Raw genomic sequence first — 21,420 nt, 5'->3', positions numbered from 1 at the left:
AAGAATATTGCTAACTTCTTATTTTTCATCCTACGAAGTTCCTGTATGAAGTCAGCCTTATAATAATAAAGAAACAAGTCGACAAGAAGAGGGACACAATCGGTTCCCATTTGAATTCCGACAGTCTGTTGTAAAACACGTCCCCCAAACGTAACAAATATGTTGTCAATCAAGAATTCGAGCATATTGGTAATGGCATGAGATTTTTTTTGTTTGAATCAGAGTAATTCTTTACAAAGTAGGATTTATCCCTTCCCAAGATAAGAGACTTATATCTACGCTTGCCGTTCTTTTTGATAAAACAAAGTAATACCAACTCTTTCAATTTGTCTTAGTTTACACACATTATGTACCGCAATAAAACCCCTCAATAAATAATATTGTAATATCAAAAGAATGTTTTATAATCTATATAGCTATTATATTGCCTAAACAATATCTAAACTTATCAAGAAAACAATATATAATAATTTTCATAACAGCGTGGACAAGATCATATCTTAACCGACTCATTTTATTAATTGTCTGGGTCTGATAAGGTGAACGTTCGTCTGTGCTTCCATTTCATGTCGTAAATGTTATCAACATTTAATCTGTGGGATCACCAACACTCTTAATCGAAATAATACGAATACCTAGCAGACGACTAAACCCTGTGTGTTGATATAAATATTGAATACGTTTAAAACTCTTTATTCTTCTTGTCGTGCACCTGCATGTACTCGACTCTTTTATTCTATTTAAATCCTCATTGTAAGGCCTCTGACAGACTGAGTGAGAGTAAAATCACTGTTATCGATAGCAGATTACAAATAAGTTAACGGTAAATGGTTCAGTATTATTACCAACATAAGTATTGCGATTGTTTACGATATTATGAAAATGATTCTCAAGTTCTATACCATTGCAAGTTACCTTGAAAAGAATGATATTTATAAGGGTTTATTGATTTATTAAATTTGAATATTTTAGAATTGTATTAAATGAATCAACAAACAAAGATTTCTGCTTGGAAGAAGCTCAATATTTATACTGCACAATCTAAATATAATCCTTTTCATTGTTCGTCACACGTTTAATTTCCCCAGCAATCCAAGATACATTAATTTTTCAATTTAGCAAAGATACAAAAAGGACTCTCTTTCATTTAAAAATCCACAGATATATGTTTACTCACTGAATAATGCAAAGTGTGATGACTATAATGATCGCCACTATTTTGATACAGTCGAAATACACAAGTATAGCAGAGGGTAAAATTTGCTTTATATAAGTTTATCCATTTACAGCCAGAAAATTATAAATGAGGGTGGGTTCACTGGTGAATATCCAGGACAAAGCTGATATTAAACCCAATAGTCTACGGAAAGGTGATGTACCAACATTCAAGAAACAGCTAGAATGAATTTCATAACAGTGTTGTGGACGGTAAAACGTTTGTTAGTTGTAATTTGTTTGTGAACGGCTATAATTTTATGCTCACTCAGTCTATCAGAGGCCTTCCAGTGGGGATTGAAATAATCACTTGTTACTCATTTCGATACATAAAATGAAACTTACTTTTCACAAAACTTTAGAGGAATTTGTTTTGAATATTTGATATACCATCACTTACAACAGTTTAGTTTATATGAACAGTAATAAAAAAAAATAGGTTTATTCATTGTAAAAAAATCTTTTAAGTTGAAGAGGTTAATTCACAAAATATCTTATTGAATAAGAGAACAAATACTTCTACGTTGTGATCATTTAAGAGTGGCCTACTATTTCTTCAATGTATATACATATGGGTTTTGTTTGAGATGAGTTCCGGATAATTATCATTTGATTTGTTTGTTTAATACCATAAATCGATTCATTCATTCAGATTTTTGTCAGTTTTCTTCAAGTCCAACACAATTTCACATCAATTTTGTATTTATCTTACAAAACTTGATATGTATTCTTTTGTTGAAGAATGAATGTTGCATCTTTGAGAAGCTTTAAAGAAAATATACTTGCACACATCACTAACTTTTAATCAACTTTCAAGTAAAGATAACATTTTTTTAATTTACAACAGTGATAAATGATTTAATATATTATAGAATCATTTTAAAACACGTAATGAATCCACGTTATTCTCATCCAAATATCACAAGTTCTTAGTTTAAAAAAAAGTTGGATCCTTTATGAAACTAGGACAAGATTAGATCAAATTATTAGCGAGTCATTATATTGTTGAAGATATCAACTTCTCCAGATGGAATTGTTGAGTAGAAAATTATTTACATAAAAAAATTACTCCTGTCACAATATACAATATTTACATCATAAAATATAAAAAAATATTTACATGGTATAAACTTGTTCAAAACCAATTAAGTCTTGTTGATTTCACACAATAGACTGAAATTCATTACTTTCAGGGAGTTCAGATTTGGTGCTTGTGTTTCCCAAATAGTTGTACTCATGATCCTCAGACATATCATGTTTCAACAGAAAGTTGTATGGATGTAATTGGTCATCATCTGTTTTGTTTGTGGTGACTTCAGCATTTATCGGCATATACTCATGCTCATAAATGTTTGCTTCTTGTATTGGTTGATAAGGATTCAAATATCGATGATTTTCTTTTCGAATACCATTCTGGTCAGCCTTTAAATCTCTGTGATCATTTTTATGTTGTACAAAACTTCTTGGGACTGGCAATCTAGGAGGAATAGACCCTTGGTTTTGATCTGTAATCTGTAGTTCATCAATTGCTTCATAACTGTATATTTCTTGTAATTCTTCTGCTGAATGCTGTATTTCGTCATTTTTCTCTTCAGATACGTTTTGTCCAGAACAATATTTGTTCTGAACACCTTTAAGTAACATTCCAATAAAAAACGCCAATACTATCAACCCAACAGAGGAAGCATAGAATACGACCTTGTCGGCATCTTCTTTTCCTGGAGAAGTAAATAAAACATTATTAGCAAAATTGATAAGGTGATGTCTGAGTTAACTTTTAAGCAATGTGAAATTAATTTTTGTCTGGAAACAATTCTTACAGATTTGAATTTCATCCTTCATTATTAAAGGAAATCAGAAAGGCTGTCCACATTCATGGAAATCTATTGAATCCATTTGAAAGAATAATTTCAGCAGCTATCATTGAACCACATGAGCAGTCAATAAAACTGGCAGCAAATTCTTAGTCAGCATCATATTTTTGGAAGACCAAGCAATATGACGTTGTTTGTAAGGAAACTTATGTACATGTAGTTGGTCGATGCCACTGCTGGCGGAGATATATTTTCCCAAGGGTATCACCATCCCAGTAGAAAGCACTTTTGTGTTGATTTGAGATATCATTGATAAGTTCATAATAATAAGTTAACTGTTAACAAAACTTTGAATGTTTTAAATACTAAGGCTAAAAACAGAATGAGGATGTTAAATTTGATGTATGCCTTTTCGTGACATTTGTTGTTTTTATAGTGATTTAAATGATAACACAATGTTGACTGCTGTACCCCTATTTTTTACCTTTTTACCTATTGTGTCTGTTTGTTTTGTTCACGCATCGGCGACACTATAATGGAATTTGATGCGACTGTCATACAAGTGAGAGGTTTAGCTAGCTATAAAACCAGGTTTAATCCACCATTTTCTACATTTAAAAATGCCTGTTCCAAGTCAGGAATATGACAGTTCTTGTCAACTAGTTTTTGATGCGTTTTGTTATTTGATTTTGCCATGTGATTATAGACTTTCCGAATTGATTTTCCTCTGAGTTCAGTATTTTTGTGATTTTACTTTTTTCTATCTCAGGAATAGATTACTTTAGCTGTATTTGGCAAAACTTTTAGGGATTTTTGGTCCTCAATGCTCTAGAACTTCTTACTATATTTTGCCTTTTAAACATTTTTTGATTCGAGCGTCAAATATGAGTCTTTTGTAGACGAACTCGCTTCTGGCGTATATATATTTAATCCTGGTATCTATAATGAGTTTATTTAAGTTAAAATTAAAAGAAAATAACACTGCCTCGGGCTTCATCTGTAGGGACAACAAAAGAAGGAAAGAAAGTTGTTTGAAATATTTTGGACTGTAATAATTTGCAGAGCATGTGTACATGGTGTACTCATAGACACATAAAGTTTTTTGTTTAATTTTTTTATTTGCATCAACAACCTAAATTCATTCGGAATGAATAATTAGGACTTTTTTCTTCAGTTTCATCCATTGCCTGGCATAGTCCTCGACTGGATCCACCAGGTTTGCTTTTTGAAGTCGTGTGTTCAATTGATTGATTTAGGCTCATGATGTTTCGGGGTTTCGGATATCACATTCCGACGAGAAGTGTTATTGACAATTTTAGGTCACCAGTTTAAACTTGTCCATCCGGATTAATCATGAGCTGGAAACTTGCAATCAGGAAATGTAGAATTCTATATGTTAAAAATCAGACCAAGCGCAGTTTCTGATAGTCGAACACAATATTCTTCTTTTTGTCTACGGAGAGGTGTTATAAGATAGATGAGTATTGTTAGTCCTGTGGCATATCTATACTATTAAACGAGAAGACCTCATTTTGTGTGTCGCTTCTCTTTCTTCCACCAGAAATTAATTGTTGATCATGCTATTACAAATGTTTATTTCATAATGGTCAACCAACTGGTGATGGTATCATCATGCCTCTGTGTCCTATAGGTACCATGCATAATCGCATTTGTCATCCATTCTTATGACTATTCAGTTTTGGTTATTTTGGGAGAAAAACGAAAATTAAGGCGTCCGAATATTGCTTCCGTCATCAAACCGACTTTCATGTCACACATGACTTCCGGTCTTAATATTGAGAACCAATCGTATGATAGATAACAAAAATGAAAAATAAAAAAGCCAATCAGAGCGTTGTCCATATCGTGGTTTCTATATCGTAAGAACCACTACTATTATACTTCGGTTTTAACTTACACATAATTTTCATAAGTTCTCGGACGGGGAAAGGACAATTTTGTTTTTGTGTTTTTCTGCATTTAATAATAACGGACTTTGAAAAAAAGAGAGGACTTAGAAATATTGTCCTGTCTCCATGTACCTATATGACTTTTGATATCACTAGAGTACTCGAGGAAAGGACAATAATTATTAATAATTAATAAAATAGAGACTCTCCAAATAATATAGCAGTGAACATAATGAAATTTAACACACAAAAAAAAAAATAACGAACATTGGAAACAAGGGAGAGGACTTAAACTGTTTCCAAGTACCTTTTCTCAAATTCTCCAGATATGAAATCTTTTACTGGCATTCTACCGACACAAAATCCCACAACCTCTAATGCCCACGATTTCGTGGGTCTGTTCTAGTTTATTTGATAATGCAAATTTACATAGAAAGGATTGAAACATTGAAATGCTAGTAACCAAGTCATTTGAATTTCAGTTGATGTTTGATCTATGGCCGCACACACATTCATTAAGTCTTCCTTCCGTTTCATCGACAAATAACAATCCCCAAATTTTAAGGTTACACTCTAAGTCGTAGTCGAGATTTGTAGATTTGCAGTTTAGATCATCGTAGCTTCTGGTAAAGTTATATTTTCTTTTTTAATTTCTAGTGAAAAGTAAAATCACAAAAATACTGAACTCCGTGGAAAATTCAAATGAAAAGTCTATAATCGAATGGCAAAATCAAAAGCTCATTCATATCAAACGAAGGGATAATAACTGTCATATCCCGGACTTTGTACAAGCATTTTTACTTATGTAGAAAACTATGGATTTAACCTGTTTTTATAACTAGCTAAATCTCTCACTTATATGACAGCTGATCAAATTCCATTAAATTGACAACGATGTCTAAACAAACTAAACAGAGATAACAGGTAAACATGTCCAAATTAGAGGTTCATCAGTCCACATTATGTTATAATATTTATCACTACAAAAAATCAAATATGTAACAAAGAATCAAATATGTAACAAAGAAGCCCGAAAAGCATTTAAGCACAAATGAAAGACAAGAATTCAACAATTATCATATAATACAGTTACAGTACAGGATATATAAATACAGAGCCACGTCATATTTTTCAAAGAAACACAAAAAGGCATATAGACAAAGCACTTTGCAAAAATGAAAGACAAGAATACAAGAATTTACAATAGCACAATATCATAATGATGAGATGTATTAGTACAAAGCCACCCGATATGTATCAAAGAAACAACAAATGGCATGTTGACAAAGCACATTAGTAACCAGATGCTCCGCAGGGTGCAGCTGTATACGACCGCAGAGGTCGAACCCTGAACAATTGGGGCAAGTATGGACACAACATTTAAGCTTGATACAGCTCTGAATTTGGATTGTGATTAAATAGTTGACACAACATAGGTTTCTGACACAGAATGAATGTGGTCTAAGAAGTTAAACTTAAAAACTTAAAAAAAAATTAAATTGGACATTTACCTATTATGGTACAATATCCAAAATCTAAATACATGGTTAGATTCAGCATATCATAGAACCCCAAGAATTCAATTTTTGATGAAATCAAATAATGTTCAATTTTAGACCCTTTAGACCTCAATGTGAACCAATTTGATAACCGGGCCCAAATATTAAAAATATAACATGGTTAGATTCAACATATTGAAGAACCCCATATATTCAACTTTTGTTGAAATAAACAAAGTTTAATTTAGGACCCTTTGGACCTTAATGTAGCTGCGGTATCGTAGCTTTTAGGTCCTTATGTTATTTTTTGACTTTTTGCGGACCATAGAGCTACGTTTTTTTCCTATTTCAAAACGTTCGGAATTGCGACCCAGGTTCAGGTCGCACTTATTTCCCAAAAAATTGTTCTTTATAATCCATGCAAGGCTTGTCATTATATCTAGTTCGTTTCGTTAGATATTTTTCTAGGATATGACGTACCTATTTATGTTTGAATATTCATTTCCTTAACACTATTATCTAATTATTTCCATTTGTATATATTCTCCGCCTATTTTAATCGGCCATATTGAATCTCGTGGTGCGAAAACCAAGAAAAATGCTTTTTTGGGCCCTTTTTGGCCCCTAATTCCTAAACTGTTGGGACCAAAACACCCAAAATCAATCCCTTAGGGTCATAAACCTTGTGTGTAAATTTCATAGATTTCTATTTACTTTTACTAAAGTTAGAGTGCGAAAACCAAATGTCTTCGGACGACGACAACGAGATACCAATATACGACCAAAAAAATTCAATTTTTGCGGTCGTATAAAAATGAAATAAAATGAAAGGAAATGAAATTGAGAATTATTTAAATAGGGAACATGCCAAAGAGCAGCCGCAGGCCATCAATGAATCTCCAATCCCGCACCAGCAGGTGGTATTCAGTTTGCTTTTTTTTTTTTATAAAATTAGTAGTCGTTCAGTGAAAATGGACGGCACACTAAACTCCAAAGTTTATAAAAGAACTAAATCTAAAAATAAACATACAAGAGTAAAAAGGTCTGAGGCTCCTAAATTTTGACAGGCGCATAAATGACATGCCAGCTCCAGACCTCAATTAGAGGGAAAAGAGGGACGAAAAATGCCAGAGGGGAAGTCGAACTCATAGATTGAAAATAAACTGACAGCGCTATTTTAAAACTGATTGAAAGATTATCTCTTCATTATATGACAATCAAGTACGATCCCACCCGTTAATGGTTATGTATCATACCATGAGAAAATATAAGAGAAGAACATTACCCGTGTCATGCCAACAATTGGTTTAAGAATAAATATGTTTATTTCCGATGCAAAGACCATTTGAGTGAATCAATATTAATACCAAAATATGCAATCCTTAAAACAACAGTATCGTAACTATATCCTTTTCGAATAAGTCTGTTTGAAGGTTTAGATAGCTTTGAGGTGCATGCCGACAAGAATACAATAATATTCATAGAACAAAGACACAATGACGGAGACACGTCAAGTGTATCAAAGAAACACAAAAAGGCATATACTAATAGACAAAGCACATTTGTAAAAATGAAAGACAGTATGCCAAAACTAATAACACAATAAGGAACAATAAGTACAGAGTGACGTCTAATGGATATAACCCCTAAAAAGGCAGACTAAACAGTAAAAGTAATATGCATAAAGACAAATAAAAGAATAATATAAGACGTTATTAAGACGATTGACAAGTCCTTCAAGACCATCGTGTACTTTTCGTGAAGTTGATACAGAATATTCATCAACTAAGTTATGATACCTTCAGATGAACTTTTAAAAAAAGGACGAGACGTTCTTTGACATATCACTTGTTCGTCAACTTTCTGCTCAGACACTGGGAACGTTTACAGTCTGAGTAGGAGCTACAAAAATGCAAACTTTAATTTACTTCAAACTTTTTTGGTGTGGCCAATTGGGGAAATTATTTTTCAAAGTTCAATCTACAATGTATGACGCACATTTTAACTTATAAGAAAATAATTTTCAGTTTTGTTTATTTACAGCCACAAAAATTTACGGTCGGCCTTTCATTTGTTCAATCCTCACACCCCTCGATGTGTTCTACGATAAGAAAAGCCCTAAAATATACGTTATTTATAATATCTATAACATTAATAGTCTTCGCAATTAATGAGTCAAATTAAATATAATAACTGTGGTTTTTTTTATATCATTTTGATATTCTTTTATTTCAAATTTTATCAAATTCGTGACATGAAAAATAAAAGATTCAGTGATAAAGATACAATGGATAATCGTAGATTCTTGAAAAAGAAACCAGATCGGTATATCGATAATCAAGATTGTCGTTGCCAAAACAAATTTAAAGTGATACACGATGCTGGAATTTGGATATAAATAAGGGCAAAAGTAGTATACCGCTGTTCAAAACTCGTAAATCCATGGACAAAGGACTTTTCGAATGTTTATTCAGTTCGTGTACGTCCGACGACCTAAATGAACCTATTCAAATGTTGCTAGTAAAGTTCGATGAGGCAGGGAGACCATTTTTGTAATTTTTTAACAGCTATTTTCATAGTTTTATTATCATGGACATCTGTATAAAACACAAACTAAAATGAAAAAATGCAAGTAGGAATGGCCAAACATATGGCGAAATTGAACAAAAGGACACTAGACGTTTTAAATATCTAGTTTTGGGCTGGATTTCAGCTTACTTTGTAAAAAATCATACAAGGAGAAAATATACCGACGAGGATATCACTGCCTTGCTGGACTTTTTAATTGACAACATATTTGCTAAATTTTGAGGTTTGGTCTTCCAACAGACTATTTGAATTCCAATGGGTACCAATTGCGCTCCTCTACCCTGCAGATTTGTTTTTATATTCCTATGAAGCAGAATTTACCCAAGGGCTTGTACAGAAAGGAGAAAAGAAATTAGCCCAGTATTTTAATTTCACCTTTCGGTATATTGATGTGTACTGTCTCTTAATAATAATAGATTCAATGATCACTTACATTTAATATATGCATGTGAACTTGAAATTGAAGATACTACCGACACAGATAAATCTGCTTCATATTTAGACCTTTTTCCTCGAAATGACTACTGATGGTAGATTGAATACCAAAATTTATGACAAACGCGATGATTATAATTTTCATATATATAGATATAGGAAGATGTGGTGTGAGTCCCAATGAGACAACTCTAGTCAACTTTCCATTTATGTGAAGCAACATCCCAGCGGCACCAGCATATGGAGCATATGTGTCTCAATTGATACGTTATTCTAGAGCTAGCTCAAAATACATTGATTTTGTTGAACGAGGAATACTGCTTTCTTAATGGTTGCTAAGGCAGGGCTATGAATCAATCAAATTAAGGTCATCACTCAAGAAATTTTACGGTCGCCATCATGAGCTAATTGGCCATTATGACAAAAGTGAGGCAGACATCATATCTGATATTCTTCCTCAGTCATAATAACCATCCATCATTACCGAACTGAACAAAGAAATAACACGACGGGTGCCGTATACGGTGCATGAAATGCGTACCCTTCCGGAGCACCTGATTTCACTCCCGATTTTAGTGGAGATCGTGTTGTTTCTTAATTATTATTTATAACTGTTGATGTAAATGTCCTTTGGTTTTGTGAGTCTTTGTTTACTCCTTGGTTTTGATTGTTATTGTCTTGAATCTATACGACAACAAAAATATTCATACCTGTATTTTCATCTGACGGTTTAGTTGTACGGCTTCTGTCTGTAACGGTCACAGTTCTTTCCAATATGTAAACAGTCCCTTTATATAAATTTAAAACATAATGTCATTACTATTTTCAGTATTTGTAGTTTATAAATCAAAAGTTTTTAGACAATAATAAAGGTTGCTGCACTCTTAAGCAAAATTGATCCTCTATCTAAGACAACTAATGATGGCTCTTGAACTGAAGATGGATATATTGTAAATACAATAACTTAAATTCCGTCCTCTATTCTTTGAATGTGACATCAAATTTGACTTATCATCAAGTTTGTACTCATAGGAACAATGCGACGGGATTGACATGCGGAGCACAGCCTGCTTACCAACATGATCATCCTAATTTTTTTGTAAGTATTTTTTTGTCTTTTTTTCCCTGTTGTGTTCTGTGTACTATTCTGTTTTTGGTCGTTTTCATTTTTAGTCAAGACTCTGATAAATTGTCATCGGCTATAAAGTTGATTATCCTGCCTTTTTCTTTTTTAATATACATATTTATATAATCAATACATTAGTGGTGTCTTTGGTGGTTTCAATCAAAAGATCTGCACGAGAAGGAGATTAAACTCGTGAAAATGTATATCCAAATTCCCCAAGCTAGCTCAAATTAATGGACCATAGATTTGAATCACTTAGGGTATAGGAGCTACATTGACAAACGTCCCGTTCCAAAATTTCCGATGGCACTTACAAAGTAACAAAAAAAACTTTGACTGAAATGTTTGAAGGTTATGATATGTCATAATCGACGATTTAATAAAAATCTTTAGATTATATCTTTGTCTTGATAAAGGTTAGCGCTAACTAGCGACATTGTATATAGATTAAGAAAGTGACTTTGCAAATGAGAAGGCGAAATACATTAAAGAGGACATTCAAACTCCCCTGTCGAGAATGAACTGACACCGCCATAGCTATGAGAGAAAAACAGCGGACAAACAACATCATACAACATAGTAGACTAAAGACTGAGCAGCGTACATTTTACTAGCTCAAGCGAGAAAATCGATCTCGTTGAGATGATCGACAATAATCTATAAATATTGGGGAACTTACCAGATGATGACACATTACTCTGGGGTAATGTATGTGCTATATCAACTTCTTCTACAATATATATATACATTATTTTAAGTCAAAACGATAAATGGGAGCTTCATTTAACAGTTGTATAACATTTTCCTGGTTATTTGAAACTGTTATGACTTGTTCTCAAAAAAATAATATGAACGATTGATGATAATTTTTTTTATTGTATTTTGTTTTATCACTGTTTGAAATATACAGCATGCGAAGCAAGAGCAATAATTCACTAGTAGAGGCACGATTTTCATTTCCATTTACTATTAATTACAAATTTGATGTGTAACCATTTTGGGCTTTCTTTTTGGATTACGATATCATATGTAACGCATGTGGCTTTATGAAGAAGTTTGCTTAAACAATATAGTATCTGACGTATTCAAATGGTCAAGTCACATGATATTTGTAAACAAAGCAAAACAGAGACGGCAAATTAATGAACTTCCCGAATCTTGACCAGTTCATTTTAATAATTCGAAAGATAAGGATGAAACATTTTTAAAATTTGTTGTTGGAACGCTCAAATTCTACCAAGAAATCATATGATAAAGCCGCTTGTGTTTTTTTTTTTTTTTTTTTTTTAGAATATAGAATTAAGGAATAGAAAATTTAGGAGAAACACACATATATAAAGATTACGAAATTACGATAAATAGTGTGCTACATTGTAAAATAAAAAATACTAGATCAATTAATTGCTATCTAACTAAACCACACACATATATAAAAGAAGATGTGGTATTATTGCCAATGAGACAACTCTCAACAAGAGACCAAAATGACACAGAATTTAACAGCTACAGGTCACCAAGGCCGTACGCCTTCAACAATGAGCAAAGCCCATACCGCACTGTCAGCTATAAAAGGCCCCGAAATGACAATGTAAAACAATTCAAACGAGAAAACTAACGGCCTTATTTATATACAAAAAATAAACGAAAAACAAATATGTAACACATTAACAAACGACAACCACTGAATTACAAGCTCCTGACTAGGGACTGACACATACATACATAATGTGGCGGGATCCCAACCCTCCCTTAACCTGGAACAGTAAAACATAATAAACGAACTATAAAAATCAGTTGATAAAGGCTGAATTCATCAGATGGACAAAAATGCAAGTGGACTTGGCCAGGTACTTGTACATCCGAACAACAAAAAGACACCAGGAACAGATCTGAGAGTACTTGCAGGTAACTGACAGCTAGTCCAAAGCCACTAACAACTAATAGAAAATCATGCATCTAAGACATACACTGTTACTTCAAGCATTATTGTGACAGGTTTTGTATTTCTATTTTAAAAATTTGTGATTATTGCTTTGCTCAACTACAAGCATTTTATTCAAGTAATCAACCATGTTTCACTAATTTCAATGACATTTTTGAAAACTTATTTTTATATGTACTGGTAATTAATAATTAACTTTGCGTATTTTAATTGCTACCCAATTACCTGCTTACATTTTTGTAGCTGTAGAAATTTATCCTAGTATATTTTAAATGTCAGAATTTGACAATGTAACAATAATTGTGTATTAAGACAGGATAAATCAAACTTCATTAACTTTTTGTACAAAATCTCAGTTATATATAAAAGATTATTTAAAGAAACTCATAGCTATTTCCCGGTCCACATACAGCTATCAATGTTAAGGTACTATGATTTCTTACTATTTTATTACTAGAACCAAGCATGTAGATTTACAAAAGAGAACATATATTTCCAAAATTGTTGATAGAATATATAAAAAAAAGATGTGGTATGATTGCCAATGAGACAACTCTTTACAGGAGACCAAAATGACACAGAAATTAACAAATATAGGTCACCATACGGCCTTTAACAATAAGCAAAGCCCATACCGCAAAGTCTGCTATAAAAGGCCCCGAAATGAAAAACAATTCAAACGAGAAAACTAACTAATGTACATAAATCGAATAAAGATTGAAAGCAGGAAACTATTTTTTTTCTACACACAAGTGTTTAGTCGGGTGCCGCATGTGGAGCAGGATCTGCTTACCATTCCGGAGCACCTGGGATCAGCCCTAGTTTTTTGGTGGGGTTCGTGTTGTTTATTCTTTAGTTTTCTATGTTGTGTCATGTGTGCTGTTGTTTGTTTGTCTTTTTCATTTTTATCCATTGCGTTGTCAGTTTGTTTTCGAGTTTGATTGTCCCTTTGGTATCTTTCGTCCCTCTTTTATATCTAAATACGAAGTCAGCTCACTTTGATTGTGAATTTCTAGTGCATTTTAGTGTAATTATATCGTATGCATTATTTGAAGCGGACAAGGAAACGAATTTAATATTCGTACACCATTATACATTTTGAACATAAATTAATTTCCATGTGAATGGGTTTGTTTTTGTCATGTTTTACTACTGTCTGATTCTTTTTCAGTGTGGCATCTATATTACAATGATCAAAGTTTTCATTGAAACACATGAGCTTATATTCCCTGGTTTATTCCTTACAGATTTTCTATTATATTTGTGTACCTACCAGATACTGTCACATTACTCTGAGGCAATGTATGTGTAATATCAACTTCTTCTGAAATATATATATATACATTATTTTAAGTGAAAACGATAAATGTGAGCTTCATTTAACAATTGTATAACATTTTCCTGGTTATTCGGAACTGTTATGACGTGTTCTCAACCAATAATATAAACGATTGATGATACTTTTTTTATTGTATTTTGTTTTATCACTGTTTGAAATATACAGCATGCGAACCGTAAAACAGATGAAGTTGAAACTGGTATTTTTAGCTACATCTAGCGGTTGTGTAATATTTTCCTGCTTACTAATATTCGGAATGACGTATGCTTCTTTTCCACACAGATTATGACAAAATATGACTTTACAATCGTGTTTTTTTTAATTTTTTGAGAATTCAATACAACATAATTTGCGTTGTTTTTTTTTTTTATTCGGCCTCAATGAGGAGTCAATAACATGCTGTTCACGGCCATATCATTTAAAGCTTCCTAGGATATGTCCTAAAATGTGTCTTAGGATGTTAATTTGGATGGACTTAGTACGTTCTCCAGACATGTCTCATAATGTGAAGCGAAGCTATCTTTGAACAAACCTAATTATCACTGTACAAGGACCGTCTTTACAAATTTAATATAATAATGAAATTATTATTAGAATTTCTTAAATATATTTTGATAAAGTACACATATATATAGAAGACCAGAATTTAAATGTTTTTAATTGTTGTACTATTTGATCAGGTGCCATAAAGAATGTTGCTCATTATTATAGAATTATTAAGCTTCATTAAAGCAGGGTAGCACGAACTATTTGAAATGAGCGTAATTAAATGAATGATCTAATCGTGATAAATTGCAATTACAATCTTATTCCAAAATGAAAACGGAACGTTGAAACAATTTGATAATACTAGTGTTCACATGTTTACAAGAAAGTGGAATTTGTTTTTAACGTCACAAGGGGGGTCACGATCACTATTCATTAAATATTTATTTCCTATGATTTGGGTATGTGGTGCCTAATTCCATGGTATGTACTGCATTATTTTCTTCATCAAAATAGACCTTTTCTAAACGGTCCAAATTTAGTATAATTTCCAATAAAGATATCGAAATCCTCATCTGTTGATATCTCTGTATACAATTAAAAGTCCTTTTACTTTTTGAAACGCAATGAATGCATATTCTGAATAACCTAAGTTAAAGACAGAAAATAGTCATTGCTTTTCAATGAAATGTAAACTTTTCTGAACTAAAACGGACTTCCATACAATGTTAAAATCTTTTTATATGATTTATTCGCTGTTCAAACACGTTCATATTGTAAATATGAAGAAGAACTTTGTATAATCAGCCGTGAGAAAAAACACTTGAATTAAGCTTACACAAGGCAAAAAAAAAAAAAAAACTGCAAGAAAAAATAAGATGTAAAAAAAAAAACCAGCCAAAATCATGAGCAAATAAAACACTTTCAAAAGTCTACTCGAAATTAAAAGTTAAGCAACACGAACACTTAACAGTCAATTTGAATTCATTATCAGGACCTGAAAATGGTAAGAAAGTCCGGGTCCATGACATGTCGCCCAAGACAAAATCTATCGAGATAAAGTCGGTGTTTGGCTTTATACGTCAAGTAGAAATTGAAAATGTAATTGGTGTAAGAATAACTAAGTGAACATTTTCAGTAGATGTCATCTTTCTAAGTTTGAGTTGTAACTAAAATAAGTGTTCTGTAGTGACAATATTTGAATCGTACATTTCAGTACATTATTTTCAATTCTGAGCTTTAAGTATAAAGATTAAAGTTAATATACAATCACATTAGTTTATAATTCCGTGGTTATTCTTTTTAAACTTACTCATATATTTTTCTTATTATGTTTGTGTACCTACCAATTAATGACTTAGTACTCTGAGGCAAAGTATGTCCCATATCAAAATCTTCTGAAATAGATTCATACATCATTTACATCGTTAGGAATGTAATTGTGAGCTGCATTTTTATCCGTTATGTAATATTACTTTGGTTATTCAGAACAACTTTTGTTTGTTCTCATTTCAGTTTTATATGACAGAATTGTTATTAAAAGAGGGACGAAAGATACCAAAGGGACAGTCAAACTCATCAATCTAAAACAAACTGACAACGCCATGGCTAAAAATGAAAAAGACAAACAGAAAAACAATAGCACACACGACATAACATATACTTTATATGTTTTAGAATGGGATAAAGAAAGGCTTTTTAACTTTTTGTTTTCGAGCGACACGGACGAGCCTTTTGGAGATTGAATTCTGGTTATTAAGATAATAAGCTAAAAAGCAAACATATGTTGTTACACATTTGATATACACGAACGATTGTTTACACCAATGTTCATATCCGAATTTGTGTAAACCTTAAATTGCTGCCAAGTATGAGGTCATTTAAAATGCACCGATAAATAAATTATAGAAATAGAACCTTTTTCTCTCTTATTATTGTTGTTATCGGATAGCAGCAATAAAACTGCACTATGAAATTTAAGCTTCAAATATTGACAACATATGCCATAAAAAATTAAATCATTTTCCTATCGAGTTCGAATCTGAGTTCACATTTTTTTTTTATTTACTCTAATTTAAGAGATAATTTAAATTTCCACTTGACACACATAACAACGACACTGTGATATAAAACGGCAATAATTGTTCAGATTTACGCTCAGATCCGTACCACTCTGTTGTCATACATTAATTTTTCATACAAATCTGCATGCCTCGGTCAACACTGTAACATCTAAATAAAAAAAAACGAAACAGGCATTCGATTCTTAATATTTTATTAAGCGTAGATATCATTTTTTTATAGAAAGAGATATCATCTCTTTTGTCGGAATCACATCAGTTTCTGGTGTAAATTTGAAATATCCATATATAGCAAATCCTTCCTGAAAAGGTCACTTACTGTAAATATTTAATTTATTGGAAGTGAGTAGCTGTGGACAAATTTCGGCATATAGAATTCTTGATTATTAAAGTGTTGTTGAATTTATCAAATAAATAAAATTTAGACGAGTTTGGCAATAAAACTGTGATTCACAACAGTCCAGAAACAAGTCTGCTATAAATGCCCATACGAATACCTACAGGTTGTCGATAAACTTTATTGCCGAAACGTTCATAAAGGTGGTGAAGGTAAAACAAATTTATAGAAGTAACCATCTCATCACACCTCCAGTTAGTATATCTAGCATATTTACCTTTCTCGTTTGAGAAAAAAGGCTGAATTTAAGTTGCAGCAAATTTAAAATGAGATTTATATGACGACCGTTAAATTAAAAAGGACAAGTTTTGACAAGATTGTGTTGAAGTGTAGTGTTAAAAGGGGAAAGTCTAAACTGTCAACCGAATCAAAAGTACCACCAAAAGTACGTAATTTATCTATAACATTCAAAGAATTGTTAATTCCACAAATTTTATATGTTTTATTATAAAAAATAACGATCAGTTCTTTGGTTACATTTAAGAAGCACTGAAATTCAAGTAACAGATCAATTATATAGGCCGAGATGAAAACAATTATGCCGGAGTTTTTTTGTAGTTTAGGTAATCAATTCATAGTGGGAACCTGCAAAGAGGCTATAAGCAAAGCGATAGTTGTGACATGATATCTAACTATATATGGCTCTTTGTGGAGTGTACGGTCTTGACTGTTGTTAAATGTATACTTTCATTTTCACGGACTTCAGTGTAGTATTTACGTTATGAATCAACAGCTTTGATTGCCTGATGACACTTCTAAATTTGTTCAAAGGAAAAAAGTTGGTAAAACCTCGTTTCATAGTAGCTGAGTCTATTACTTATATGATAACAGTGGTGTATAGTCTCGTGATATCAACACAACTGCGCGAGCATGTATCACAATCAAAATATATCAATGGCGAAAAATTCGAACAGACAAATAAATCTAACAACGATTTAAAACACTGAAGCAATTCCTTTAACACACAAATGTACAGTAATTTGAAATACCTTTAATCTGCACACTGGATGAGTGACTCATATGTTATTTTTATCAACGGTTCGAAATAAAAAAAAAAAACTCATTACAGATCCCAGGATTAAATTTTGAATTTACGCCAGACGCGCGTTTCGTCTACATAAGACTCATCAGTGACGCTAGAATTAAAAAAATTAAAAAGGCCAAAATAAAGTACGAAGTTTAAGACCACTGAGTACCAAAATTCCTAAAAGTTTTGCCAAATACAGCTAATTTAAGGTAATCTATTCCTGAGGTAGGAAAGCCTTAGTATTTTCAAAAATTCTTTTTTTTTTGGAAATAGTTAACAGTCTATGGAAGAAGCGTATCGATAAAAAAATTTCTTATATCACATAGCGATGTTGTCTAATATCAATTGTAAATATGCAGACATTCCATACGGAAAATGTTGTTTATGGCAACGAAAAATTAAGATAATACTAACTTTAAAACTTATTGTTCAAATATAAACAACAATTGAACCTAAATATACATTCAAAAGTTAGTTAGAAGCTAAAGTTTATGTCTGTGTAAAATTTTGAGTGCTGTGTTTTTCTTATATACACAAATAAACAAATGCTATTAGTTCTTATATCAATGTGATACTTTTAAAATATCATAGCGGTGTTTTTATTATATTAATATCAGTATTAATAATAGACTGTTGTACCCATATTTTTACAATTTTACCTATTATGTCTGATTTGTTCACGCATCTTTGTAAATATGACAGAATTTGATGCGACTGTCATACACGTGAGAGGTTAAGCGCTATAAAACCAAGTTCAATCCACCATTGTCATTATTTGAAAATGCAAGTACTGAAATATGACAGTTGTTATACATTCGTTTGGTGTGTTTTATCATTTGATTTTACCATTTGATAAGGGACTTTCTGTTTTACATTTTCCTCGGAATTCAGTATTTTTGTGATTTTTATTCTTAGTAGTATTGTATGTGAATAAGCAGTTTTAAGACCATTGCTTAAATTCACATTGTTTTTGGTAACATCTTACAAATTTCTCAATTAGTTTTGGAATCAAAACTAATCAAATAAGGGTTTAATAAACAATGACGTAATCAAATAGCTAAGTATCAAAATGATTGTTCACATATAGAACATTTAGCAAATTACATAATGAACGCACCGAAATAATATATATCCGATATGCTCGCAACGCACGTATGGAAGACTTTCTTTATTTATAACAATGAAACTAACTTATGACAAAGATGAATCATACTGTCCTCGTTCAGATTTATTCCACAAAATCTGACCTGTACTTTTGAATCTCCTTTTTTATACAAATTAGACCTTTGGTTTTCCTGTTTGAATGGTTTGACACTAGTAATGTTTTTGTTCCTATATAGTGTGGTGTTCCGTGTTTAAGGCCCTACTTTGATCTATAATGGTTTACGTTAAACAAATTATTACTTTGATGGAAAGTTGTCTCATTCGAACTCATGTACCATCTTCTTATATCTATAAATCTTTATAATTTCTCCTTATAAATAATTGCTTTCCAGTCCTCAAACTGAACGATCTAAATTTATAAATATATAAAAGATATATTCACATTTCTGACGTCAAATGGCATTTACATTTTATTTATTTGTGTTCTAAACAATTTTTTTAGTACTCATTGAATAAATGAATTTATAACAAGCGATACAGATTGTTATTTTGCACTAAGAAATGTTCGCGTATTTATACAATCGGTTATATAGTCAAAAACGAAAGTCAAATCGTTGATATTCAAGAAGAACTGTTTTCCTTCTCAAGACAACGTAAAACAATTCAAACTAACGACATTATCTATATATAAAAAAATGAACGAAAAACAAATATGTAATACATAAACAAACGACAACAACTGAATTACAGACTCCTGACTTGGGACAGGGACATACATAAACAATGTGGCGGGGTACGGTTAAACATGTTAGTTAGTCGGTTAAACCATGTGATTGAAAACAATAGACTGAACAGTTTGTTAAATCTTTCAACTATCAATAGGGTCAAGCAACATTTTTGAAATGATAAGTTCATGTAAGCGTTAATTTTGCTACAGTTACGAAATTTTAGTAATATCGATTCTAAAACATTAAACCGGTCATGATCTAAGTTTGTGAATTATGTTTGCAGTTTTCTTGGCATGCAATGTGACGTGTCATTGTATTCATTTTATATTAGAAAACTATAGCAGTTATATTAGAAAAGTATCGCATTCATAAATTTTTTATATTAAAAAATCATCTCTATGATATAAGACAAATATCGCATTGATATAATAAAATATAGCAGTATCTTTAACTTATAGGTGATTTTGGCTTAGCAAACAATTGAATTAATCTCAATTGCATTCCACTGAATTTGCTACATGATATTTATAGAATGTGTTCATCTACAAATGATAAAGCGTGTATTTATGTTTCATTTATTCAACAATTCAGTTTCTCGTTTAAATACACCTTGCTTGTTATTACATAGAATAATTCATGGAAATTACACACAAGACGTATGTCGTGTTAAATGTCACCCTGTTTTAAGAAAAAAGTCATTACTTTATACCGCGAAATCTGCTTTTCTTCGTACAAATGCTAACATTCGTCTGAAATTTCCCACAATGCAACTCGTTGATATAAGACAACCTCGCTCGTTGATATAAGATAAGTTTTTATCAAGTCGCTTCTTCCATAGACTGGTTAATAAATAAATATGACCATATCAATGATAATTCATGTCAGTGAAATGTTTTATTGGCCAGTTCTTACTTTTTGCCCAATTTTCATGTGTCTCAACTGGAAGCATGGTTCACACTTTACATACATTGTTTTGCATGAATGACTAAATTAAGCTTAAGGGCATCCGATACAGTTTCTCGATAAAATGTCATTTTTATAATTTTGAAATATGTTGTAGGCCTTGGTGAGTTATAAAATAAAACACAAAATAAAACATAGGTCACCGTGCTTGTTTTCGAGAAAATTGAGGCTGAAAATTGGGAATTTGTGCAATTTTGTAAAAAAATAGGCAATGTTATAAATTTTTTGGAGCAGATATTTTTTGTCGTAAATTATTAAGATCGGGTTCAATCTGAAGCTGTGATAAGTGACAAAAAGGAAAAAAATAAATCGCTACACCAATAACTATACAATTATCCAAGCCTTGCTTGTCATTGCGGACCAGATGCTCAAAGTGGTATTTTTTTAAACCTAAAAAAATGGAAATAAACTGTTTCTGAAAATGTCATTTTTATCATTTTTCTGCATAAACTGCATTTTGTCATGCTTTTTCCAAATCTCAAATAAAAAATATAGGTCACCGTGCTTGATTCCAAAATAAACGCGATTTATCCTAAAAATTGTGTCCCCCCTTTGTAACCTCAACGTTAGCGCTAAAGTGCACGACGTCGCTGGCAGACAATTTCGACGTTAGCCCTGCAAATTACCGGCGACATTTTTCAGATGTATAAATATTGCTTGTAAAGTACTATCTATAAATTGGTAATATTGTTTCCGGAAATAAAATCATGTGAATAACAAATACCTCTCTCTGTTTGTGGTCTAAGTGAGAAACATCTCAAGAAA

At 31.8% G+C, this 21,420-nt stretch overlaps 1 protein-coding gene across 2 annotated transcripts in view; it reads right to left on the bottom strand.

The window, feature by feature from the left end:
* Nucleotides 1-680: 680 nt before the first annotated feature.
* The window catches only part of LOC139516960 (uncharacterized), a 50,553-nt gene continuing 29,813 nt past the window's right edge, over nucleotides 681-21,420 (bottom strand). For both annotated transcript variants that reach the window (XM_071307446.1, XM_071307445.1), the window contains 5 exons: nucleotides 15,702-15,752; nucleotides 13,804-13,854; nucleotides 11,268-11,318; nucleotides 10,173-10,250; nucleotides 681-2,933 (listed from right to left, as the gene is read on the bottom strand). In XM_071307446.1, coding sequence (XP_071163547.1) covers nucleotides 2,377-2,933; nucleotides 10,173-10,250; nucleotides 11,268-11,318; nucleotides 13,804-13,854; nucleotides 15,702-15,752 — 788 coding nt within the window. In that variant the 3' untranslated portion in view covers nucleotides 681-2,376. The remainder of the gene's footprint in view (nucleotides 2,934-10,172; nucleotides 10,251-11,267; nucleotides 11,319-13,803; nucleotides 13,855-15,701; nucleotides 15,753-21,420) is intronic.

The sequence above is a fragment of the Mytilus edulis genome, chromosome 3, assembly GCF_963676685.1.
Source record: "Mytilus edulis chromosome 3, xbMytEdul2.2, whole genome shotgun sequence".
Taxonomy (NCBI): Eukaryota; Metazoa; Mollusca; class Bivalvia; order Mytilida; family Mytilidae; genus Mytilus; species Mytilus edulis.
The sequence above is the reverse complement of the archived record's forward strand: the minus strand, read 5'-3'. Positions and strand labels throughout refer to the sequence as shown.